Source organism: Lissotriton helveticus, chromosome 8, assembly GCF_964261635.1.
Source record: "Lissotriton helveticus chromosome 8, aLisHel1.1, whole genome shotgun sequence".
Classification (NCBI taxonomy): Eukaryota; Metazoa; Chordata; class Amphibia; order Caudata; family Salamandridae; genus Lissotriton; species Lissotriton helveticus.
Genome location: NC_136069.1, coordinates 57970064 through 57996380, shown reverse-complemented (window position 1 = coordinate 57996380; position 26317 = coordinate 57970064). Strand labels below are relative to the sequence as shown.

The 26317-nt window shown below is 50.3% G+C and overlaps 1 protein-coding gene across 8 annotated transcripts in view; it reads left to right on the top strand.

Moving 5' to 3' along the window:
* The window catches only part of LOC144772352 (sodium/potassium-transporting ATPase subunit alpha-1-like), a 3188308-nt gene that overhangs the window by 1783299 nt on the left and 1378692 nt on the right, over positions 1-26317 (top strand). For 7 of the 8 annotated variants that reach the window (XM_078656610.1, XM_078656614.1, XM_078656612.1 and 4 more), the window contains one exon: positions 20137-20246. The exons of the other annotated variant lie outside the window; for it this stretch is intronic. In XM_078656610.1, coding sequence (XP_078512736.1) covers positions 20137-20246 — 110 coding nt within the window. The remainder of the gene's footprint in view (positions 1-20136; positions 20247-26317) is intronic. 8 annotated transcript variants of the gene reach the window in all.

Below are 26317 nucleotides of genomic sequence, written 5' to 3'. Positions count from 1 at the left end.
CATAGTGATTGTACTACTATTGTCAAGTATAGTGACAGTGGGAAATCTATTTTCAAAGCTTCACGTCATTCTTATTTTATTTGTGGTCAAACTGCATATGTTCGTCTGCCCCTCGATTGGGAGGGAACCTGTTACATTGCCTTCCTACTGCCACCTGTTTTTCTAGCCCCACCTGACTACCATAGGAATTCCTACCTAGTACATACTAGACACAAGAGAAATCTCCCGATTGTCGACTATACTGAAACTGCTGCAGAACAATTCATTGATATTGATAAAGGTGTTTTCCCTTATTTAGGTACAGTTGTAAATAGTAAGCTAATCCGTAGGTTAACAAGAACCCTTGAAGCTGTAGTAGATGAGACTGCCTCCGCTCTAGGTAACTTAACTGAAGAGCAATCTGCTATGAGATTTGTCGTTTTGCAAAATCGTCTCGTCCTTGACGTCATACTGGCCGATAGGGGCGGGGCCTGTAGAGTCATCGGATCTAGTTGCTGCATTTTCATTCCAAATAACGCGCCGTCTGTTTATTCAGCTATAACCAGACTCCATAAAATTGCCCATCTGATACACCAAGATCCAGGCACCTGGACATGGTCCGGTTGGTTCTGGAATATAATTTCCGCATGGGGATGGAAAGTCTTGTCCTTTCTAGGTATCGCAGTAGCGATCATATTCAGCTGCTGCCTCTGTATACAATGTGGCCCTGCGATTTGCGGCATGTGTGCTACCTCTTGTATTCCTAGTCCCAAGCCCCGTTCTAAAACTCGTTCCAAGACAATTCGAGATGAACAAATGGTACTGTATGAAATGATAGATGGTATCATGAATATTGATGTTTCCTGATGGAAACGTAGTGACAAGGAGGGAATGTGGAAAAGTAAATTTTGCCATGTTCTGTGTCCCTACGTGTCATCCATCATATGTTATGTGTGCATGATTAAATATGCATATGTACTCCCCATGTCTGATTAATGACGCAATTACAGTTGTGTCCACCTCTAGTATGCCAGTTTCCAGTCCTCGTGAATACTACGAATATCAGGCCTATGTAAAGCTACGTTGCCACGTTTCTCAGTGTGCACGTTATTCCATTATAAAGTCCCCGTTTCTAGGCCTCAAAAGGGCCCGGACACCAGATTCAGCTCCTGTCTCCTGGAGCCTCGCTGAGGAGCGATACAGCCCCCACCTGTATCCTCGACCCTTCACTTACTTCCTGCCTCGCAGTGCCCGGTGCAGCTTGGCTCAGTCTCTGAGTCTGCCAAAAGTATGTTATAGTTCCAGTTATCAGTTCAGCCCTCCTTCTCTGCATTCCTAAGCTACTGAATTGCATCAATAGTTTCCGTCATTGTCTAGCCTTCACGTCTCCACGTTAGAGAAATACTGCATTTAATGGTCATTTAATATTCTTCATCACGCACTACATGTAGAATAATGCATGGTCCAGTCTTAGAATCAAGTTAGCCTTTCCCCTCTTGACTTATAGTTTATATCAACATGTTCTCTAAACATCAGATACTAGATACTGTTTAGGTACATGTCGCTCCGACCCTCCAGACTTCAGTCTCTGCTCCTAACACAGAGTTCATAGCCCCCAGCTTCTCCTAGTAATACGTCATTGCCAGTTTGCGCGCACCATCAGGTTAGAGGTCCCGGCTCCTTAGGTAGCCCCCTCCATGGTTTCCGCCCCATTCATGACATATCCTGTTACGTTTGCACCACATGTCTATGTATACGCCCAGTTACACCTACTTTTTCCCTTATCTTTCGCGACTGCTACGCGTCACACCTTCTGCTCCACCCACTGCTACGCCTACTGCAATGTAATGCTATGTGTTTGCGTTATGTATATATGCTCATGTATTGTTATTAAAAGTTAGCGCGCTCATCCCAGATCCAGCCCCAGCAGCTGCTGGGCCCTGTCATTCTATTCCTATGCAGGTTGTCCTGTTCCTGTCCTTATGCTGTATTAAACCTGCAAAACTCCTACTACCTCGAATCTTGACTCTTATTTATTGAGCTATCTGTTATGATATATGTCTAGTCAAAAATAGGGTATTATTTACTTATTTACCACAAAAGTCCCAGGACTCCAATAGGAGGCATGACGTTTTTAGGACCCTGCAACCATAGTCTATCGCCAAAATCCCGTCTTCTCCACATTCTTTCTGAAACGGAGCTGCATTTCTTCAGACAAATAGGTTTTAGACATCTTCCAGCATGGCCACAACCTGAAAGTCATTCAGCATCCTCCAAATGTTCCACTGCGGAAAGTTCAGTGGAGTCACCTTCTGGATCTCAAAAAGGAGATACAATCACTTCTTCTCAAGCAGGCTGTAGGAAGGTAGATCCCTGACTATGGTTGCCCCCAACTTTTTGCCTGGTGTTTTGCTGATTTTCTGACTTAGTTGACCTGGGGCCCTGCTATTCAGGACCTCAGGCCCACTGCTCTCGCTGTTAAAATGGATTCCATGTACCCTAGGTACATATCTGATTGGATACTGAGTCACCTTATCAGTCCCTGTACAGTATACCTTAGGTATCCAGGGCATAGGTGTACCCAGGGCCTACCAGGGGCTGCAGCATGTATTATGCCACCCCTGGCTGGCCATCCAAAACTGACACAACTGGCTGCTTGACAGCTGGGGCAAGGTGGTGTAATCACCCTTTGCTTTAGATATAGTATACCTATATCTAACCCTAAAATGGACACATATATTCCTATCAGTCACTCCTATGGCAGGCCTTATCAATCCTGAAGGCAGAGTGCTTGGAATAATGTGAAATGGTGCTCTGGCATGAGCTGAGCCCGTTTGCAGCTTGTGGAACCAAGTCCTAATAGCTGTTCCATGATAACGCTATACCATATACTCTTAAGTGCATTATGTACCTCGCGGTCAAATGCTAACTTTGGTATAACATTATCAAAACATGTCGAGTAAGGTGTCATACGAATTGGAATACTAACCCCTCGCCAATTCTGGCGACGGGGTTAGCATTCCACCCTTCTAGAGGGACACGACATGTATGTAGCTGTAACCCCGGTTAAAGCTAACTCAAGCCTCAGCTCCACAAGATGGATGCTGCCACCGAGACACAAGTCTGCCCTCCTGCTGCTGGGAGTCCTTCCAGCAACGGAGGCCTGGACAAAGGGTTTCCTGTCAGGGGCGGTGCCAGCACCATCCCAGACAGGATTTTGTGTATCCCAGGTAGGCAGGGCTTTAGAGGAAGGTGACTGCAAGTGGCACCCCGGTGCTCACTGTGCATAGGCCTGCTCAAATTAGTTCTGGGGGCACACCAGCCCCTGAGCTGGGGAGGGACCGGACAAAGGAGAGGGGTGTAACCACCCCCCTCCTAGTCCCACCCATAGGGCAGGACTTAGTCGCGTGCCAGCCCCTTTTCTCAGGATAAAGGTAGGAGCAGGCCCCCTTCCAGATCAGATCATCTTTGAATCCTGAAACTACTTTCCACGAAAGGAACTCAAGACTCTTCTCAAGATTTCTCCCTTGTGACTAAGGAGTAGTCACCCTGCAGCAGCAGGCACCATCCAAGCATCGCGGTTTGCTGTAAGTCTCTCCTCCGGATCAAGACTGCCCAGCTCGACGAGAACCGGCTTCCCTGGCACCTCTGACCTCTACCTGCATCATCAGCCCAGCTGAGATTCGTGGGTGTGACGAGACCTCGAGGGACCGGCCATCTTCAAGACTGCACGACGCTTGCCCAGCACGACCACCGAGAGACCCTCGAGTAAGTGCTTTGGGGTTTGAGAAGCCCTGAGCAGCTCCAGCACCGAAGTCCAGCCCCCTTGCATCCACGAGATCTGCGTGGGGCCCTTCTGCTCTTTGCTGCTCACCGCGTTGTCCAGGTCACTTGCCCGTTGGCTAGTGACCCTCCCGATGACAAACCACGACGACAACACTGCTGGTCTGGTTGCTCCAGACTGGCCCTTGCTCCCCTCCAACAGAGGAGCACCCCGGACCCTCCTGGACCACTCCAGACGCCATTTTGAGTCCACCGCGTGGGCTTGCATTTGCCAAGAGTTGTTGCCCCAATCCTGGGTCCAGCGACGTCAACAGCAGATACCTCCGTGGGACAGCTCGCACCTCCATCCTGGTCGCCGACAACACCTCCTGGTCCGAGAGACTGCAGAGCCCAGCGTCGCCCACTCACCTGGTCGAGGGGACTTCGTCCGGTGCCATCCTGGTGCCCACCTAATCACTGGCTAGTGATTCAGAACTTGGTCCCCTCTGCTCACAGGTCTCCTTCTTCCCCGATCCAGGCTTGGATCCCTCCGAATCTCTTCACTGGTCGCCTGCCAGCAACTTCTTCTTTCAGGCTCCATAGACTGCAACAAGGATTCCCGACGTCTTTTCAGACCTATGCAGCCGCAGCCCCTGGGCTAGGTAACCTGAGCATTTCGGTGCTCCAGCATAGCTTAACTATCTAAGTGTCCAGGTCCTTTTTCGTTTCAGCTCTATCTAGTCGGATTCGTCCGATAACACTAACTTTACGAAATCTAGCATCCATAGACTTTGTTCCGCATCCCGCGTGAGAGTGCACACTCTGCACCCGATCCCCCTAGGCCTCCTGCTAATAATCTAAAGGTTCAGTAGTACAGTCCTAGCGATCCCAAAGCCTCTGAGATTAGTTACTTACCTGCTAGTATTTCGCATTCCACTTTCATAGTATATGGTTTTTCGTGCCCCTCGGGCATTTGTGTAAATTGTGCGATTTGCAGTATTTCTTTAAGAGTTTTGTATTGTGCTTAGCACCCTGTCCTCATAAAGAGTCCAGGGTTGTTGTGTTATAAATAAATATACTTTATTTTCATAACAACTTGTGTGGTGTCCTTTCACTTGGTGTTCAAGGGGTAAATGTGATGGTAAAACAGCTGGCTTAACACGCCCTCTAGAGTCTAGCCTTAGACTGCTCGTGTCCATGCTACTAGGATAGCTGGTCTATCAGGTTGACTTACAACCAATCATCAATAAGGGTTGTTTGGAATGATACATAGTGATCACTAGAATAGTGAGCACTGCATATCAGGCCAACTTCTCACATTGGTGAGCAGCGGTTGGGATTTGAGCTTGCTGTTGTTTTACCACACGTATCCTAAGAATATCATTTGAAAGATCACATAAGTACCAAGGTACATATAACTTAGCTTAGAATACTCTGAGTTCTACTGAACCGGCTGTTGTAGTTCAACAGGGCCTAGCACACCCTGACTACAACTCTTAGCAAGGGATCAGTAGGCAAACAAATAGTGTAGGTAAGTGCACCACTTGCACCACACTAGAAGCATGTCTACCCATGGAGAGTCTTCAGAGACTCCCCTAGTGGCTAGTGACCCTCCACAGGTCATCTCAAGATATGCAGCTCTCAGTTTCCAGGAGATGAGACAAGTGTGTACCTCCAGGAAACTGAAACAGGGGTCTAACCCCACCATTCCCTTTCTGATAGGTCTCTTAGAGACATATGATGCTAGAAAAGCTTCTCATACAGATGGGAATATGCCAGCCTTAGAGGGTACCCGCGGTGATCCAGACCTCCTTGACACTGAAAATGCAGTTGAGGAGGAGGAAGAAGAGGAACTCTCTGGGGATGAGGCAGACAACAGGCCTGAACTAGTCAGCAGACTTACTAGGGCCAACTTAGACCTACTTGGGGAAGGATCTGGGGGACCCCCAGTACTGACCCTAATGAGGCCTAACCTTGGAGTTAGAAGAGATAGATCTCCTTCTAGGGACTCCAATAGATCTCTGCACTCTAATGCCTCCTCTCAGAGGAGAAGTATGTCTCCCCAGTGGAGATTGACTTCCCCTCAGAGAAGAGAACATGAAGCAAGGATGAAACAGGCTAATCTAAGGATTGAAAGGGAAGAACTTGCCCTGGCCAAAGAAAAGCTTGCCTTTGCTAGAGAGCAGCAGATGAGTGGGACAGTTCCCACTGGTGGCAGCAATCTCCCTAGAGATAAGGAAAGGAGTTTATATACTAAACACCTGAGTAAGATAGTGCCCCCCTTTAAACAAGGGGATGACATCCACAAATGGATGGCTGCTTTAGAGAGGGCCTGCACTGTCCAGTGCATCCCCCAAAGTCAGTGGGCAGCTATACTGTGGCTCTCCTTTGAAGGCAAAGGTAGAGATAAGCTCCTCACTACTAGAGTTGAGGATGCTAACAATTACCAAGTCCTGAAGAATACACTGGTTGATGGGTTTGGCCTAACCACTGAGTAGTACAGGTTGCTGTTCAGGGACACCCAGAAAACTCAGTCTCAGGATTAGGCTGACTTTGTTGATTGTGCCACTAAGGCTTTGGAAGGCTGGCTACTGGGTAGTAAAGTTACTGACTTCACAGGATTGTATAATCTTATTATGAGAGAGCAAGTCTTAAATAATTGTCAGAACCAGTTATTACACCAGCACCCGGTAGACTCTGATCTGACCTCTCCACAGGAATTGGGTAAGAGGGCAGACAAATGGGTCAGAACCAGGATTAGGCCCAAGAACCAAGGTGGTGACCAGAAGAAGGAATCAACCAAGCCTCAAGAGAAGGGTGGGAATAAATCTACAGATCAAACCACATCAGGGCCCCAAAAATCCTCTGACAAGGGTGGGTCCCAGACTCCTTCCAATACCCAAAAGAAACCTTATTGTCATACCTGCAAACAGGTAGGCCATTACAAAACTGATAGCAGTTGCCCACAGGCCAACAACAATAAGGAGAACATACCCCCAAGTAAAACTTCCCAGCCTCCTGTTACTACTAGTAGTAATCCCCCAGGTGGTGGGAGTGCCCCTAGGAATTTGGGTGCATTTACTTTGGGAGTTCCTGGGGACTCTGGCCTAACCAGGTCCCCTGACTTAGATACTCTTGTCTGTGAAAATGGCATGGGGTTTGCCAACTTCACTACTTGTCCCAACACTTTGAGCAAGTACAGACATGAGCCCCTCATCAATGGTATAAAAGTTGAGGCCTATAGAGATACAGGGGCTAGCATCACCATGGTGACTGAGAGCCTAGTCCCCTCAAGGCAACTTTTTCCTGGAGCCACATACCAGGTAACCAACATTGATGGAGTGCAGAGAGATCATCCCATAGCAGTGGTAAATCTCAGCTGGGGAGGTGTCACTGGCCCCAAGAGAGTGGCAGTGTCATCAAACTTGCCTGTAGATTGCCTACTGGGGAATGATTTAGAGATCTCAGCCTGGGCTGAGGTAGAGCAAGAAACCCATTTTAAAATGGTAAACCTCCCTGGTAAGGTTAGTGGGGCAGTGATAGCCACAGCCCCAGTCCAAGATGTCCTCCCTGAACAGGTCAGGAGGGCTGTGCCAGTCACAGCCCAATCTCAGACAACTTCCTTCCCAGAACAGGTTGGCAAGGCTGTGATGGTAACAGCCCATACCCAAACTGAGTCCCCTCCTGAAAAGGTTGGGAGAGTTGTGATGGCCACAGCTCAAACTCAGACAGATAATAGTGTTGTGAAGCCTGAAACTATGGATCACTCCACTCAGACAGAGAGCATTGAGGAGGAAGAGAAATCTCCCTCCCACCAGACGTTAGGAAAGGATCAGCCTCCTCAGGGAACTGATCTGACCCCTTGTGAAGAAACTGCCCCAGAGGTAGTCAGGCCCAGCCTGGCAGAGCCCCTGATGTCAGTGGACCCTTCCAAGGTGGGTCCCAGTCTGGAGCAGGTAACCTGCCCCTCTCTACCCTGCCTCACCCAGCCCAGGGCTGTAGAGGTCAGGGAGGCCAGTGGTGGACCTCAAAGGGCCCCCTGTCCAAAAGAATTCCCCAATCAGCAGATTAAGGGCACTGAAGCTAGTAGTCCTAGCCAAGTGAAAATAAAACAAACTCCTGAGGGATCCCCCTTAAAATTAGCTAGGGACCTCCCCCAGATGGACACTGTTGGGCACAGCCAAACCTGGGACCTAAGGGCCCCAAACCTGACCTGTCCCTCCAGTAAGCCAAACAGAGGGACCCAACCTCCAGCTTTAGGTAGCCAGAGGTTGACCCTGAGAGCTCAACACAACTCAGTCTTGGAAAGAAAGGCCTCTATGGTGGATAATGATTGGAGGAAGCTGAGCCCAAAATTAGTGGAGCCTCACTTCAGTACTCCATCTCAGCACCAGCCTTTTACTTTGCCAAAACACACCACAGGTAGAGATTCCCTATGGTGGAGACCCTCAGACACCCTTAGGGTGAGGGATTGCTTAGTGGACCATGAGATAGGGGGTAACCATGCCAGTGCTGGTACTTCCTTATATGGCCACTTAGGCAATATAGGCTTACCTGGTCAAGGATAGCCTTATCTCCTTTCGTTTGGGGGGGGGGGTTATGTAGGAAGGTAGATCCCTGACTATGGTTGCCCCCAACTTTTTGCCTGGTGTTTTGCTGATTTTCTGACTTAGTTGACCTGGGGCCCTGCTCTTCAGGACCCCAGGACCACTGCTCTCTCTGTTAAAATGGATTCCATGTACCCTAGGTACATATCTGATTGGATACGGAGTCACCTTATCAGTCCCTGTACAGTATACCTTAGGTATCCAGGGCATAGGTGTACCCAGGGCCTACCAGGGGCTGCAGCATGTATTATGCCACCCCTGGCTGGCCATCCAAAACTGACACAACTGGCTGCTTGACAGCTGGGGCAAGGTGGTGTAATCACCCTTTGCTTTAGATATAGTATACCTATATCTAACCCTAAAATGGACACATATATTCCTATCAGTCACTCCTATGGCAGGCCTTATCAATCCTGAAGGCAGAGTGCTTGGAATAATGTGAAATGGTGCTCTGGCATGAGCTGAGCCCGTTTGCAGCTAGCGGAACCAAGTCCTAATAGCTGTTCCATGATAACGCTATACCATATACTCTTAAGTGCATTATGTACCTCGCGGTAAAAATGCTAACGTTGGTATAACATTATCAAAACATGTCGAGTAAGGTGTCATACGAATTGGAATACTAACCCCTCGCCAATTCTGGTGACGGGGTTAGCATTCCACCCTTCTAGAGGGACACGACATGTATGTAGCTGTAACCCCGGTTAAAGCTAACTCAAGCCTCAGCTCCACAAGATGGATGCTGCCACCGAGACACAAGTCTGCCCTCCTGCTGCTGGGAGTCCTTCCAGCAACGGAGGCCTGGACAAAGGGTTTCCTGTCAGGGGCGGTGCCAGCACCATCCCAGACAGGATTTTGTGTATCCCAGGTAGGCAGGGCTTTAGAGGAAGGTGACTGCAAGTGGCACCCCGGTGCTCACTGTGCATAGGCCGGCTCAAACCAGTTCTGGGGGCACACCAGCCCCTGAGCTGGGGAGGGACCGGACAAAGGAGAGGGGTGTAACCACCCCCCTCCTAGTCCCACCCATAGGGCAGGACTTAGTCGCGTGCCAGCCCCTTTTCTCAGGATAAAGGTAGGAGCAGGCCCCCTTCCAGATCAGATCATCTTTGAATCCTGAAACTACTTTCCACGAAAGGAACTCAAGACTCTTCTCAAGATTTCTCCCTTGTGACTAAGGAGTAGTCACCCTGCAGCAGCAGGCTCCATCCAAGCATCGCGGTTTGCTGTAAGTCTCTCCTCCGGATCAAGACTGCCCAGCTCGACGAGAACCGGCTTCCCTGGCACCTCTGACCTCTACCTGCATCATCAGCCCAGCTGAGATTCGTGGGTGTGACGAGACCTCGAGGGACCGGCCATCTTCAAGACTGCACGACGCTTGCCCAGCACGACCACCGAGAGACCCTCGAGTAAGTGCTTTGGGGTTTGAGAAGCCCCGACCCTGAGCAGCTCCAGCACCGAAGTCCAGCCCCCTTGCATCCACGAGATCTGCGTGGGGCCCTTCTGCTCTTTGCTGCTCACCGCGTTGTCCAGGTCACTTGCCCGTTGGCTAGTGACCCTCCCGACGACGAACCACGACGACAACACTGCTGGTCTAGTTGCTCCAGACTGGCCCTTGCTCCCCTCCAACAGAGGAGCACACCGGACCCTCCTGGTCCACTCCAGACGCCATTTTGAGACCACCGCGTGGGCTTGCATTTGCCAAGAGTTGTTGCCCCAATCCTGGGTCCAGCGACGTCGACAGCAGATACCTCCGTGGGACAGCTCGCACCTCCATCCTGGTCGCCGACAACGCCTCCTGGTCCGAGAGACTGCAGAGCCCAGCGTCGCCCACTCACCTGGTCGAGGTGACTTCGTCCGGTGCCATCCTGGTGCCCACCTAATCACTGGCTAGTGATTCAGAACTTGGTCCCCTCTGCTCACAGGTCTCCCTCTTCCCCGATCCAGGCTTGGATCCCTCCGAATCTCTTCACTGGTCGCCTGCCAGCAACTTCTTCTTTCAGGCTCCATAGACTGCAACGAGGATTCCCGACGTCTTTTCAGACCTATGCAGCCGCAGCCCCTGGGCTAGGTAACCTGAGCATTTCGGTGCTCCAGCATAGCTTAACTATCTAAGTGTCCAGGTCCTTTTTCGTTTCAGCTCTATCTAGTCGGATTCGTCCGATAACACTAACTTTACGAAATCTAGCATCCATAGACTTTGTTCCGCATCCCGCGTGAGAGTGCACACTCTGCACCCGATCCCCCTAGGCCTCCTGCTAGTAATCTAAAGGTTCAGTAGTACAGTCCTAGCGATCCCAAAGCCTCTGAGATTAGTTACTTACCTGCTAGTATTTCGCATTCCACTTTCATAGTATATGGTTTTTCGTGCCCCTCGGGCATTTGTGTAAATTGTGCGACTTGCAGTATTTCTTTAAGAGTTTTGTATTGTGCTTAGCACCCTGTCATCATAAAGAGTCCAGGGTTGTTGTGTTATAAATAAATATACTTTATTTTCATAACAACTTGTGTGGTGTCCTTTCACTTGGTGTTCAAGGGGTAAATGTGATGGTAAAACAGCTGGCTTAACACGCCCTCTAGAGTCTAGCCTTAGACTGCTCGTGTCCATGCTACTAGGATAGCTGGTCTATCAGGTTGACTTACAACCAATCATCAATAAGGGTTGTTTGGAATGATACATAGTGATCACTAGAATAGTGAGCACTGCATATCAGGCCAACTTCTCACACAGGCTATAGAGGGAAGTACCCCTCAGCTAACAAAATCGAGGGTTTTATTCACACTTTTTCATCATCAAAAAGAAAACATAAAAATGGATACCGGTCCATTCAGTTTGAAATCCACTCCCAGGGTGTTCACCAAGTGCATGGCACCGATAGCGCCCTTTTTAAGACTTTCAGGTCACCAAGTGTTTCTCTACCTGGACAATTGGCTTATAAAAGCTCCGACTTTCCAAGCGGAAGAAATTTCAACAAGAGCCTGTCAGGATCTCTTCCAGTCTCTAAGTCTTTGCATCAATCTGGAAAAACCGTCTATTATTCCAAGCAAATTACTGATTTTTCTGGGTGCACATCTTGACACGGATCTCGGCATGGTCTTTCCCACTCAAGAAAGAATATTGCCTTTTCAGGATACAACAAATCTTATTTCAAGAAAAAAGTTTGTTTCTGTGAACAAGTACAAGTCAAAGCTGGGGAGGATGTCCTCTTGCATCCTGCTAATCCCCAATTGCCATCCCTGCATGTGACCGCTGCAGGAGCAGCTAGATGAACAGTGGATTTAGTCTTAAGGTTCATTCAACGACAAGGTTCATGTTACAGCAGCAATGAGAGCCGCAATGGCCGGTGGATGGTCAAGGAAAACCTTTCACAAGGTCTCTCTTTCATTCACACTTTGCCACAGCGTGTTATGACCTTGGATGCGTCAATGGATGGATGGGGGCTCACCTTCAAGATTTGCAGGATCTGAAAGAAACAGGTTAGTGTTAGATTCTTACCTTAGAATATCCCCAAGCGTCAGACTGGATCCGGAAAGTTTTGCATAGCAGTACCCCTGCGCGTCGGTAGGGGTCGTCTGCGGCTCCATGTCCATCGTCGGCGTCGTAGTCGCTGGGATAACGTTGTCGGAGTACTGAGCCGCCGCCCTTGTGCGCTGATGTCAGTTTTTCCTTTTTCCGTGCCAGCAAGCTGAGATTCGGGAAGAGCAGTACTCTGTAGTCACTTTTTGACTAACTTTTTTCGATCTGTTTTAGATCTTCTCGAGTCGTTTATCGACTCCGGTGCCGATAGCTATTGCTATTGCTACAGCTATTGCTGTAAAGTTGTGTTGCTTTCTGTACTTCACTCATTTTTTTATAGTGTCTTATTTATTTTACTATGATGCCTGTCGTAACCTATGTCTACAAGAGCAAAACGAAAAGCCCAATAAAAAATGTGGTTAAAAAATAAATAAATCAAACTCCAGGGGCGCTAAGATGTATGGTTTCTTTAACACACCCCTCAATGCCCGATTCATGGACCATGGGATAGGGGCTTTTAGGGGAGGTGGGCTGATGTTGGCCACCCATACTTCCAGGGGTATTTGGAAAGATCATTAGTATTAAAGTGTCCCTGAAACCCTCTCTCACTACATACTATGCAATTCCATCTTATCAAAATGCACTTAGTCCACAGTGGCTCCACTGTGGCCACATGGTCCAGCTCCACAAGAAAAAGACTTCAGACACTTATTCCTTTTGGGATCTTTTTGATGCTATTAACAGCTCCCATTGGGTTGTACACCTGTGTGAGTATTAACACAAAGATTTCTTTCATGCAGGAATCTTGATGTAGTGCAAAGTAATGCTTTCATGGTGCAGGTATTGTTTAGATGAAACTTGACACTATCTTGGAGTGGTAACTGTAGGAAAGTAGGATCTGCTTTCATGGTTACCCCCGCTTCTTGCCTGGTGTCATGCTGTTTGCTGACTAGTCTGACTTGGATCCTGCTAACCATGACCCCAGTCTCTGTGCTCTCTCCCCTAAATTGGCAATGTTAAGTACTTAGGTACACCCCAGATTGGCTACTGGTGTACCCTAGTATCTGGCACCAAGGTACCCAGGGCATAGGTCCACCAGGGGTCTCCCATGGGCTGAAGCATGTTTTATGCCACCCACAAGAGACCCTCAAATTGTGACTCCAGGCCTGCCACTGCTAGCATCACTTACGACAGATATATGTTTTCTTATATCTGAGGTCCCTGAACTTAAAACCTATAAGTCACACCATAAGGCAGGCCTTTCAAACCTGAAGGCATGGTGCTTGGTTCTAAGTGCGTGGGTGACCTGCATGAGCTAGCCACCCCTACAACCTTCTGCGTCCATTCTCCCGGGCTGTAAGTGCATCAGCCATTACGATATATAGAGTGGCCATGCGTCATTACATGATGACCAATCAATCAATCCGTCAATCATTTGTAAAGTGCACTACATACCCGCGAGGGGGGGTGGCGCTACTGATCGAACAGCCAGGTCTTGAGTACCCTCCTGAAGGTCAGCTGGTCTTGGGTCTATCGCAGGCTCAGTGGGAGGGTGTTACATGTCTTGGCGGCGAGGTGGGAGAAGGATCTCCCATCGGTGGTTTTCCTTCGGATTCGCGGGACAGTGGCGAGTGAGAGGTTGGCAGAGCATAGCTGACGGTTGGGGATGTAGAAGGAGAACCGTCTGTTGAGGTAGGCTGGGCCGATCTTGTGGAGTGCCTTGTGTGCGTGGGTGAGGAGCTTGAAGGATATCCTCTTGTTGACGGGGAGCCAGTGCAGGTTTCTCAGGTGGGGGTGATGTGGCCGTGGTGTGGTACGTAGAGGATCAGTCGTGCCGAGGCGTTTTGAATGCGTTGAAGTCGTTTGATGAGATTGGTCGGGCTCCCACGAAGAGGGCATTTCCATAGTCGAGTATGCTGCTGACGAGGTCCTGGGTGACTGCCTTTCTTGTATCTGTCGGGATCCATCTGTAGATCTTGTGGAGCATGCGGAGGGTGTTGAAGGAGGAGGAGGAGACAGCGTTGACTTGCTTGGTCATTGAAAGCGTTGAGTTGAGGATGATTCCCAGGTTGCGTGCATGGTCGGTGGGTGTCGGGGCTGCCCCCAGTGCCGTCGACCACCAGGAGTCGTCCCAGGCTGAAGGGTTGGAGCCGAGGATGAGGACCTCCGTCTTGTCCGCGTTCAACTTCAGACAGCTGGTCTTCATCCAGTCGGCGACGGCCTTCATTCCTTTGTGGAGGTTGGCTTTGGCGGTGATGGGGTCCTTGGTGAGGGAGAGGATCAGCTGAGTGTCGTCGGCGTAGGAGATTATGTTGAGGTCGTGCTGTCGGGCTACGTGTGCGAGCTGGGCCATGTGATTGTTGAACAGTGTCGGGCTGAGTGAGGATCGCTGGGGTACGCCGCAGATGATCTCGGAGGCTTTGGAATGGAATGGGGGGAGGTGGACGCTCTGGGTTCTGCCGGAGAGGAAGGAGTTGGTCCAATCCAGAGCCTTGTCTCGGATCCCTGCGGCGTGCAGGAAGTGTGCGGAGGCAGACGGTGACGAAGGCGGCAGAGAGGTCTAGGAGAATGAGTGCTGCGGTCTCGCCGTTGTCCAGAAGGGTCCTGATGTCATCGGTGGCGGTGATGAGGGCAGTCTCGGTGCTGTGGTTGCTGAGAAACCCTGACTGGGAATGGTCCAGGATTTTGTTTTCTTCGAGGTATCGGGTTAGCCGTCTGTTGACGGTTTTCTCGATGACCGTGGCCAGAAGGGGAGCAGAGAGATGGGCCGGAATTTCTTGAGGTCTCTTGAGTCTGCCTTAGGTTTTTTGAGTAGGCCATTGATCTCGGTGTGTTTCCACATCTCTGGGAAGGTCACGGTCTCGAGGGAGAGATTGATGACGTTGGGCAGGTGGGGTGCAATGGAGCTGCTTGCTCTGTTGAAGATGTGGTGCAGGATTGGGTCTGACGGAGAGCCGGAGTGGATTGTGCGCATGGTCTTGATGGTGTCATCGATGCTCACGCTGGCCCAGGCTAGCAGGGGGTCATAGTCGAAGGTATGCGGAGGGTCTGTTGTGTTGCTGTCTGTTGGGGCTGTCTGGGTGTTGAAGCTGTCGTGGATGTCTGCTATCTTGCGGTGGAAGAAGGTGGTGAGAAAGTCACACAGGGCTTACGACCGCGGGATGTCGTTGGTGTTGGAGCTGGGGTTGGAGAGTTCTTTCACGATGTTGAAGAGCTCCTTGCTATTGTGTGCGTTGTTGTCAAGGTGATCTTTGAAGGAGGTCCTCTTGGCCGGCCTGATGGGATGGTGGTGGTTACGAATGGCGTCCTTGTGTGCTGCGTGGCTGTCTGGAGTTTGTTCACTGTGCCATTTCTTCTCTAGTTTCCGGCAGGCTTGCGTGGAGGCTAGGAGTTCTGGGGTGGGGGTGAACCAGCTGGCCCGCTTATTGGTGTCTCTGTGGGGGGGTTTCTTCAGCGGGGCGAGGGTGTTGGCGCAGTCCTCGATCCTGCGTCTGAGGCTGTGGGCAGCGTCGTCGGTGTTGAAGGGTTCAATGGGTGGGCTGGGAGCGAAGTTTGCGTGTAGTTGTTTTCGGTGATTTTGCCCCAGCAGCGGCGGGTGATCTGTTGGGTGTGGTGGTGTGTGGTGGGCTTCTGGAAGGCGAAGTGGATGCAGCGGTAGTCGGTCCAGAGGAGTTCGGTGGTGTGGCTGACGGAGGCGTGCGGGCTTGAGGAGAAGACGGGGTCGAGCTTGTGGCCGGCGGAGTGGGTGGGCTTTGTGACGAGTTGCTTCAGTCCGAGGTTGGCGAGGGTTGTGGAGTTGTTGTCGTTGTTCTCAAGGTGAAATCTCAGGTCTCCGAGGAGAATGTAGTCGGTGGAGGTCAGGGTGTGAGTGCTGATTAAGTTGGCGATGGAGTCGCTGAACTGGGGGAGGGATACGGGGAGTCGGTAGACGAGGGTGCCTCTGAGGGTGGAGTTAGGGTCTGTGTGGATCTGGAAATGCATGTGTTCGGCAGTGCTGAGCGCGTCATCTGTGCTGGTCGAGACCCTGATGCTGTTCTTGTGGATGATGGCGATTCCTCCTCCGACTCTGTTGGTGCGGTCTCTGCGGGTGATCTTGTAGCCGTCTGGGATGGCTATGGCGATGTCAGGTGCAGAGGAGTCGTTAAACCAGGTCTCTGTCAGGAAGACGACGTCCGGGGATGTTGTGTCGAGCAGGTCCCAGAGCTCGACGGCATGCTTGCGTGCGGAGCGGAAGTTCAGTAGTATGCATTGGAGGTGGTTGGGCTCTTTCTTGGCGGGTAGTTCATCGGCTCTGAGGCTGGTGTAGCTGCAGTTCCGACAGGTGAAGGGGCCGTGTGTGCGTTTCGGGCGGCCTTGAAGCAGGTGTGGCTCCATCCGGAGTTAAGAGAGTGCTGGCGTTGTAGTGGCGGCGGTCGTTGTGGTGGGTGCGGGGGCCAGGGGTTCTGGCACTGGGCGCGGTCCAGGCGTGGATGGGTGCAGACGGGCTTGCCTTAGGCGCGGCTGTGCAGCGGCCGGCATATATGAGGACGTGGGAGGGAGGAGCAGCTGGGCCGTACGGGGGACGGGGCCACAGGAGACGCAGCGGGGAGGGTGGTGAGGGACAACAAAGGGAAAAGAAGGAAAAAGGGGCACAAAACCGAGGGGAAAACGAGTGGCACAGAAGGCAAAAGGGCACAAAAAACGAGTGGAACATAAGGCAAAAGGGGCACAGAAACAAGGGAAAACGAGTGGCACAGAGGGCAGAAGGGCACAAAAAACGAGTGGAACAGAGGGCAGAAGGGCACAAAAAACAAGTGGAATAGAAGGCAAAAGGGGCACAAAAAAAGGGTAAAACGAGTGGCACAGAAAGCAGTAGGGCACAGAAAAGGAGTGGAACAGAAGGCAAAAGGGGCACAAAAACGAGGGGCACAGAAGGCAAAAGGGCACAGAAATACCGGAAAAATTTGTGGCACAGAGGCAAAATACAGAACACATAAATACTGGGGCAGCTAAGAACAGAAGGCAGAATGTGCAGAGAGGCATGGGGGCAGCGAGGGGAACAGAAGGGAAAACCGTGCAGAGACACGGAAGCAGCGAGGGGAGCAGAAGGAAAAACCGGTCAGAGACACGGGGCAGCGAGGGACACAGAAGGAAAGACCGGGTAGAGAGAGCACGGGGACAGCGAGGGGAACAGAGGGAAGAAAAAGGGGCACAGACCATGTACAGGCAGCGGGGGAAGACAGACAACAGCAGTCACAGACACAACAACAAAAATACAGGCAATACAATGAAAGCAATAAAGATGAGGATAAACAAACCTACCTACGGCCTACCACTGGCCACCAGGGATGAGGCGCAGGTGGTAGCCTGAGTGTGGTCGAGGACCTTGAACTTCCTCAGCAGCGGAAGCTGGGGCAGGGCGACACAAGCTGTGCTGTGCGGAGGGGGAGCGACTTACCTGTTGGGGTCAAGGGTCGCTCTTTAAACTGGCTGGAATCATACCCCCACACCGTAAACAGTGTGGGAGTATGGTTCTACCACTGTAAAGCTCCTCCAAGAGGCCCTCAGTGCTTGGTATCAAACATGTTGGAATCATACCACCACACCGTAAACGGTGTGGGGGTATGATTTCATGCACTGTAAAGCTCCCCTGGGAGCTCCCAGTACCTTTCTTTCAGAACCGGAAAGCAAGCTAGGGCTGCTGCTGACCAGAAACATGTTTATGCCCTCCTGCTGCTAAGCCAAGCTCGAGCAGGGGAAGGCAGAACAATAGATATCCTGTCACAGGGAGGTGTGACCACCTCCCAGATATGGGCAGGGTTGGGGCAGGGTGGGGGTGCTTGCCAGCGCCACTGAGACTGCTTGAAGGGCAAACTTGGTACCCTCCCAGCATACTCCAGTTTAAACCAGTTCGAATCATCCCAACCCTTTCCTAAGGGTACTTAAGGGCCTACTTGTTGGTGGGTCCCTAGATTCGTCATTGGACAAGATTCAGATCAGACACCACTTAATCTGGGAACTCTAGACTTTGCTGGACTTTGCTCTGGGCACCAAGACTCCAATTGGAAAGACTCCTGTTACTCTTGGTCCCATTGTCCTGGTCATCTGGTGCAACGTCTGTGCCTGTGCTCCAATCAGGAACCTTCCAAGGCCTGTGGATATCCAAGACACCGAAGGAATCTCCCTTGGAGTGAAGGAGACACTCCCCTACATCTGCAGGCACTGCCACGCAGCTGACCGGTGTGCTGCTCATGTGCTCCCACGGACTCCAAAAGGCTCAGCAACACAAGTGGTGGTTCTACAACTCCCTTGAGGCCTGCACTGTCTTCTCACCAAGTTTGAGGCCAGTATTCCTCATCGGAACCACGGTAACCGAACCCCTGAGCACCACGTCGACTGCCTACAGGCTTGTTGCTCTCTTCCTCAGAGATCTTCGGGCTCCAAGAAGCTCCCACCTCAAGCATCTCCTACAGCCAAGATCGTCATACTCGCCACAGCCTTTGCACCGTGGCCTGCATCTTTGCTGAGCTGATCGAGATCCTCCTGCAACTCCTGTGCCTCCAGCCTGTGGGTCTTCTTGAGGGTCTTCTTCGACTCCAGTGGGCTCCAGTGATTGCTCGGGCCTACTCCGAATCCCCTCCTTGTGGTGAGTCACTCAGACCTTGCTGGTCCTACTGCTGCACCTTTTTTGCTTGCCAAGGCTTGTTGGTGCTCCCGACAGACACCAACCCCTCAGCTCTCATCATCCAGCGTGGGACAGCTCATGAATAGCTCCTGGTCTTCCACAGAATCACCTGGTCCACACAGCTGCAGCTCTAAGGTCATTGTCAACTCTTCTGCATCTCCTGACATTTGTGGGCATTTATCTTCTGTGCCTTCTGGTCACTCCTGAGTGGCATAGACTCTGTCCCCTCTGCTTGCAGATACTTCTCAACTTGAATCCACCTTTGGCTTCCACCGGACACTTTCACCTTCTTCACCAGCGGCATCTTCCTGAAGTCCACCATTGAGTTTGATGCCGGTTTCCGATGCCACTTCACATCTATGCACCCGGCTTCCCTTACGTAGGTATCCTGGATCCAAGGGTATCCACGAATAGGGTAGCTCTTCAAACTTCTGTCTTCCACGGAGTTTCTTCAGGGTCCACTGGGAAGGGCCCTTCTTATTTAAAATTGCAACTGCGACTTACCCATTGGCTCGAATTGAGCACGCGGTCGTGTTTCCACTCTGCACACGGTCTCCATGGGGTTCCTGAGTCCTTACCTGGGGTCGTTCCTTGGGTACCCAGCACTTCTACGTCTTCTGGGTACAGTCGTGGTTTGCATCCTACTATTTTAGTATATGGTTTGGTCTCCCCCTGGCAACCACTGTGTATTCGTGCTACTTACCTTTCTTTATTGCAAAGTATTGTGCGCATTGTGTTATATCTTCGGGTAGGAGATATTGTTATGTGTTAGTGTGTGTCTTATAATTCATAGATGTTTTTATAGATACACTGTGTGGTTCTTTTCGAATTAACCTATACCAATAACATTAAGATCTGGTAAAACAAGCTGCTTTACACTCCTTCTGGACTAAGCCTCAATTCTGCTCTCCACAGCTACCACTTAGAGAGCTTTCTAAGGTTTTCTAAGACCACTAAAATCACCATAAGAGTTGTCTGGATTGGTGCAGGGTGCTACCCTTAAATAGGCGAGCACATATACTAAGCCAGCCTCCTACAGTAACCCAATGAGAAACAGTATAACATATCATTGCAAGAAGACCACCTCAAGCTCATGCCTTTGCTATTAATTGCGCAGAAAATAAGCATTGACAAAATTAATATCAGTGAGTTGTTACAGGCACATTACAAGCATCAGCAAAGCCATTTGTCAAGGAAGACTGATTGGCTTTGCCAATGCTTGTTATTTTTTTTTCCTTCATGTCCTCTGACTTCTGAGCAAGCAGTGCTCATGTTCATGTTCATGTATACAACTTATTGTATTTGCTTTAAAAAACTTATCTCCTATTGAAAAAAAACAGTGCTGTTTTTTGCCTATGGTATGGGAGGGCTTTGTGAAGTGTTTTTACACAGGTATCTAGACAGCTTTTGCTGGCTTTTTTCTATTTTTCCTACGCTGTGTCAAACATTGATGTGGCATTATATTGAATACGATGCACTTTCTTTTCTTTTATTCAAAATATTAAAAATATTAAAACGTTTAGAAGTAAAAAATAAAGTGACTTCCTTAATAATGCCATTTATGATTTTCATTTTGTTAAAGTCTCAGTCTAGCAGTTCTTCTTTTCTAGGCTCTTCCTTCAACAAGACCTCTCCAACTTGGTTGGCTCTGGCCCGCGTAGCTGGTCTTTGCAACCGTGCAGTCTTCCAAGCAGAACAAGACAGCCTTCCCATCAATAAGGTGAGTGAAGACACCCACATCGGTCGAATTAAGACCATTCTGACAAAAAGTATGGTTAAAATAAGTTACCAGCATGCAGTGTTGTAAAATTGATTTGTAATATATGATTCTAATTACAGATTCCTCACCTTTAGAATATCCCCAGGTGCCAAACTGAATCTGAAACATTTTACGGCAGTGCTCCTGTGAGCTGATAGGTGGCACTGTATGCCCCCACAGTGACTCCAGAGTTTGTAGGGGGCCGCTTCTCCATACTTATGCCAATTCCTTACTTTCCACGCCCTCCACAGCTCCCACACCGGCAAAAGGAGGTTGGTGATGGTGATTGCAATGATGATCAGGAGGGGGGGAGAGCGTATATGATTCTCACGATCAGCCTATGGATTAATCAAGTAAACCCTCCTCCATCCAAGAGGGTGAATCGGACACTTTCTTATTTCCTGATAATGTCAGTCCCAAGCCAGCTTCTAATGGCTCACCTCACCTGAGAATAGTGGCTATCCCCGCAGCCTCCTAGAGCAACCAAAGCAAGCTTTCTAATCTACCACTAAACATCTGTCACCATTAGCATCACTTTTAATGCCAAAAAGTACATTTTCAAAGGACTTGGTACTGGAAGCAGCACAGAAGAAATGTAAGTTTAAGGCTAGTAAAGCTTGTGGAAAAAGACACATCTGCATGGATAATTTGCATACCAAGTGCCTTCACTTGGTATGCAACTATGGACACAAACCTAAGAAATGTAACAATTAAAAAACTAAGACATTTAATGGTAGGGAGAAAAGGTTGGTTTTACAAACCTCGAAGGGAAGGTTGAGGATTCCAGCTCTGCAGATCAGGAAAGAACTTCTGAACCAGCTTCAGAGCAGTCAAAGGCACAGTCACGTACCCTCTGTCACTGCTGGTTTGGGCTTGGCAGCTGTTGTCAGTGAGCTGCCTAAGAAACATACTCAGAAAACCATAGGTTGTTGTCTCCAGGGTCAGATTTGCCACTGAAGAAAGGTGGTACCAATTCAGTCAGGTATACAATAGTTGAGAATTGAGACGAGGATGGCGATGACAGAGCAACGTGCATTGCTGATGTTGGTAAAGTCAACGAGGACTAAGGCAAGTCAACCTTCCACGCCATCAGTGAGGGGACACCCATTAAAGCCAATACTGTTGAAGAAACATCCACCATTGACGGTCACTGCTCCTTTGTTGATGACACATCCGTCAGTGGTTGCATTGCAATCATCTGTGTTGTCCATGGTGCTTTCATGCTCTTTGACGAAGCGCTCAATCCTGAGCGATACCTTCACAATGGCAGATTGACATCCATCGATGAACCACCCTTTGACAAGCACTTCATCAACAAGCTTACAGTCAATGACAGATGTTATGCACCCACCTCCAGATGTTTCAGTTCCAACAGTTGTTTCTTTGGCATCATCTGCTCCTGCAGCTTCTCCTTTGTCAACTGTTCTGCCTCTAGAATCCCTCATGGTTTCATCAGTGCCATACTAGAAGGAACATCATGCAGTAGGCATCCTCAAGGCAGGAGAGTGATGACAGGCATGATGAGCCAGATCTGCACTAAATCAATATTTCTTCTATGATGAATAGGTTCAGTGAGAAAATCAAGGAGCCACTAAGTGTACTGACATTAATATCCTATATGTGGTAATAAAAGATGCAGAAGAGGAGGAGGGAAGGCCCAATCGACCTGAACATAGATGTCAAACTGAAGTTTCTGCAATAAGGTGGCATTGGTATCTGATAGAGACGTCTACCTGCAGATTCCTTACCTTTGAATTTCCCAGGCGTCAGGCTGGATCCGGAAACTTTTGCTGAGCAATACCCCTTGCGTGCGCCATTGGATGGCTCCATTTGGCTCCATGTGATGTTGTCGGTTATGTCGTTGCGGTGCCTATATAAGCAGCACACGGACATCAGTTATTTTCTTTCCACGCTAGTTAAGTGCCGAGCCGGGAAGAGCTACCCCTATGTAGCTTTATGACAGGTATTTTTTCAACTTTTTGTTGAATTCGGAATTTGATCCTACTTAGTGTGTGAGGATGCCTAAAAGGAAGACAGGTTTCAAGCCATGCTGTGTCTGCCACCACATGATATCGTTACCAACCCCCACCTCATCTGCCTCTGGTGTCTCAAGCACGACCACGATTGAAAGTTGTGACCGGACTGCCGGGCCATGGCTCTGAAGGCCTTGCGGGAGCGGGCGATGAAGCTCCTTGCGGCCCAGCCATTGACACCGTCCAGCGAAACTCCGCCGAGGTCCCGATAAAAGAAGAGGAGATTGCAGGACCACTCCCGGAGCCCAAGTCCTCTTCACCCACTCGAGGTCCTCGGGACACTCGGGTAAGAGGCACAAGGAGAAGAAGTCCAAGTGGACTTCATCTTCACCTTGGCTGCCGTCTGTCGACGAGATAGGTAAGGAGCACCAACGCTCTAGGCACGGTTCTGCGGAGCTAGAGCCCCTGGGCCCGGCGGGATCAAAAGGGGCCCCATCAAGTTTGAAGTCATCGGCTCCAGCCACGTGCCTGTGGGGCCTCATGGGTCCGATCTCGGATCCGGGTTGACGCCGGTCATGGCAACGCCACCTCCTCTGGCACTGGACCTGCAGTGCTGTCTGTGTCTACAGCTTGCGCCAGCCCCATCCTAATCCCAGACGATAAGGAGTTGGAACGATGTCACTCGACCCCAATTCCAGCATTGATTGAACCCAGGGTTTCTATTTTCTTACTAGAGCACTTTGAGGATGTGCTCGAGAGAGGTATGTGAGGGTTCTGTGAACCCTCTGGAACACCAGGATGACTCTGCGGAGCATTTGGACTAGTATGGGGAACGTGCGGAAGCACACTTCTGCAGATACTGGCATGCTCTCTCCCCCAACAGTGGCTATGGAAGAAGGGGCATCCTATGCTATGGTGCCAATTTGCACCAACGACCTCAACAACATTTGGTTTACGAAGATCAACAGGAGTGCGAGGGTCCTTCCTCCATATGGATTTAACATATATGGTGGTAAAAAGGGCGGCTGAGGTCCTAGGACTAGAACTGCCCTCCTTGCTGGTCAGTACTAATCTGCTTCAACCTGGGGCATCCACTTCCAAAACCCCTTTTACCCTTTATTGAAGCACTTATTGACGTCCTTCTCTAGACATGGTACACGCCTAGCACAGGGGCTCCTGTGAATAGAACAATTGCATGCCGCGATCGCCCAGCACCGGTTGACCTGAAGTTCCTCAGCCAACATCCCATCAATAGAAATTTGCTGGTGCAGGCCTCTACTTCCCAGGGCGCGTTCGCTTCTGCCCCTCCGGATAGGGAATCCAAGAGGTTGTATTCATTTGGGAAGAAGTTGTTTTCTTCCTTCAGCCAGTATTGCGATTGGTGAATATCGCATGCTTATTGGTCCGTTTCTCCCACTCCCTTTGGGAGACGGTTGCGCAAGTCCTGCCACAGGTCCCAGCGGAGCCTGGGCTGCGCTCTCTCAGGCAGTGAAGGACGGGAGAGATGCAGCAAAATTCACCATGAGGTGTGGCCTAGACACAACAGATTCGCTGGGCAGGTCAATTTCAATGACAGTGGCCTAAAGGCGTCACGCCTGGCTTAGGACAACTGGCTTCTCGGGTGATATCCAGGCCAACCTGATGGACATGCCAATCGATGCAACACGTCTTTTTGGGGAAAAGACAGATACGGCCCTGGTGAGGTTCAAGGACGTACGAGCTACGGCCAGATCCTTGGGCCTCTCCTCTACTTCTCGTGGCCAGTCTACCTTTTGCTCTTTTCGTGGCCACGCAAGGGGTTTCCCGCTGCGTTAGCCCTATCCTAGCCACCGCCCTGCGGAGATTTCCCAATCCATGCGGGGACGTGGACGCGGTACATTCCGACCTAGGAATGGAAGACAAAAGTCGTCGGCCACAGTGCCCCCGGTAGCCACAGCCTCCAAGCACTCATATTCGGAATCTGTGAGACCACACTACTCCAGTTTACAGGAGAATCCATCATCATTTCCCCCACTGAAGATCCATAACATTTGTAAGTGGGTCTTGCAGATCATTCAGGAAGGCTATTCCCTGCCTTTCCTTGCTTTTTCTCCTCCCATTCTGCCAAATCAGGAACGGCTGACTGACGATCATCTGAATTTGTGCCAGTAGGAAATTACAGCTCTCTTGGCCAAGGGAGCTATAGAAAGGGTCCCGGTTTTAGAAGTATGCAGTGGTTGTTACTCCCGCTAGTTTTTGATTCCAAAGAAGAACAGAGGGTTGTGGCCATATTAGATCTTCGGACCCTCAATCTCTTCCTCAAGAAGTAGAAGTTCAAGATGTTCACTCTAGCTCAGGCCTTGTCTCCTCTAAACCAAGAAGAATGGATGGTAGCGTTGGACCTGCAGGGTGCATATTTTCACATCCTCATCCTGCTGGGCCACAGGCATTACCTGCGGTTCAAGGTAGGTGTAGGAAGGTAGATCCCTGACTATGGTTGCCCCCAACTTTTTGCCTGGTGTTTTGCTGGTTTTCTGACTTAGTTGACCTGGGGCCCTGCTAATCAGGACCCCAGGCCCACTGCTCTCTCTGTTAAAATGGATTCCATGTACCCTAGGTACATATCCAATTGGCACTGGGCCCTCTCCAAGTCCCTGTACCCAGGGCTGAGGTGCACCGAGAAGTCTCCCAGGGGCTGCAGCATGTATTATGCCACCCCTGGGCTGACTAACTAAATCTGACACAACTGGCTGCACGACAGCTGGGGCAAGGTGGTGTAATCACCCTTTGCTGTAGATATAGTATTCCTATATCTAAACCTAAATGGGCACACAGATCTCCTATCAGTCACTCCTATGGCAGGCCTTAACAATCCTGAAGGCAGAGTGCTTGGAATCGTGTGAGATGGTGCTCTGGCATGAGCTGAGCCTGTCTGCGGCTTTCGGGATCCATCCCTTAGCCGTTTCCATGATATCGCATACCATATACTCTTAAGTGCATTATAATCCTCGCGGTTATATGCCAACTCTGGTATCGCTTTATCAAAACATGTCGAGTAAGGTGTCATACGAATTGGAATACTAACCCCTCGCCAATTCTGGCGACGGGGTTAGCATTCCACCCTTCTAGAGGGACACGACATGTATGTAGCCTGTAACCCCGGTTAAAGTCAAACAGAGCCTTAGCTCCACAAAATGGATGCTGCCACCGAGACACAAGTCTGCCCTCCTGCTGCTGGGAGTCCTCCCAGAGCAGGAGGCAAAGACAAAGGGTTTCCTGCCAGGGGCGGTGCCAGCACCGTCCCAGACAGGGTTTTGTGTATTCTAGGTAGGCAGGGCTTCAGAGGAAGGTGACTGCAAGTGGCACCCCGGTGCTCACTGTGCATAGGCCGGCTGGAACCAGTTCCAGGGGCACTCCAGCCCCTGGCCTGGGGAAAGCCGCCAAAGGAGAGGGGTGTAACCACCCCCCTCCTGGTCCCACCCATAGGGCAGGACTTAGTCGCGTGCCAGCCCCCTTTTCCCAGATAAAGGTAGGAGTAGGCCCCCTTCCAAATTAGATCAGCTTTGGAATCAAGACAGGACTTTCTACGAAAGGACTTCAAGATTTCTTCTTCAAGATTCTCCCTTGTGACTAAGGAGTAGTCACCCTGCATCCGCAGGCACCATCTTAAGAACACTGCGGTCTGCTGCAAGTCCTTCCTCCGGAATCCGACTGCCCAGCTCGACGAGAACCGGCTTCCCTGGCACCTCTGACCTCTACCCACCTCTACAGCCCAGCTGAGAACCGTGGGTGCGACGAGACCTCGAGGGACCGGCCATCTTCAAGACTGCACGACTTCTTTCCAGCACGACCGCCGAGGAATCCTCTGATGAGTGCTTTGGGGTCCGAGAAGCCCCGACCCTGAGCAGCCCCAGCACCGAAGTTCAGCCTCCCAGCATCTCCACGATCTGCGTGGGGCCCTTCTGCTTTTTGCTGCTCACCGCGTTGTTTGGCTACTAGCCCGCTGGCTTGTGGCCTTCCTAACGACGCCCGACGACATCACTGCTGCTAGTCTGGTTGCTCCAGACTGGCCCTTGCTTC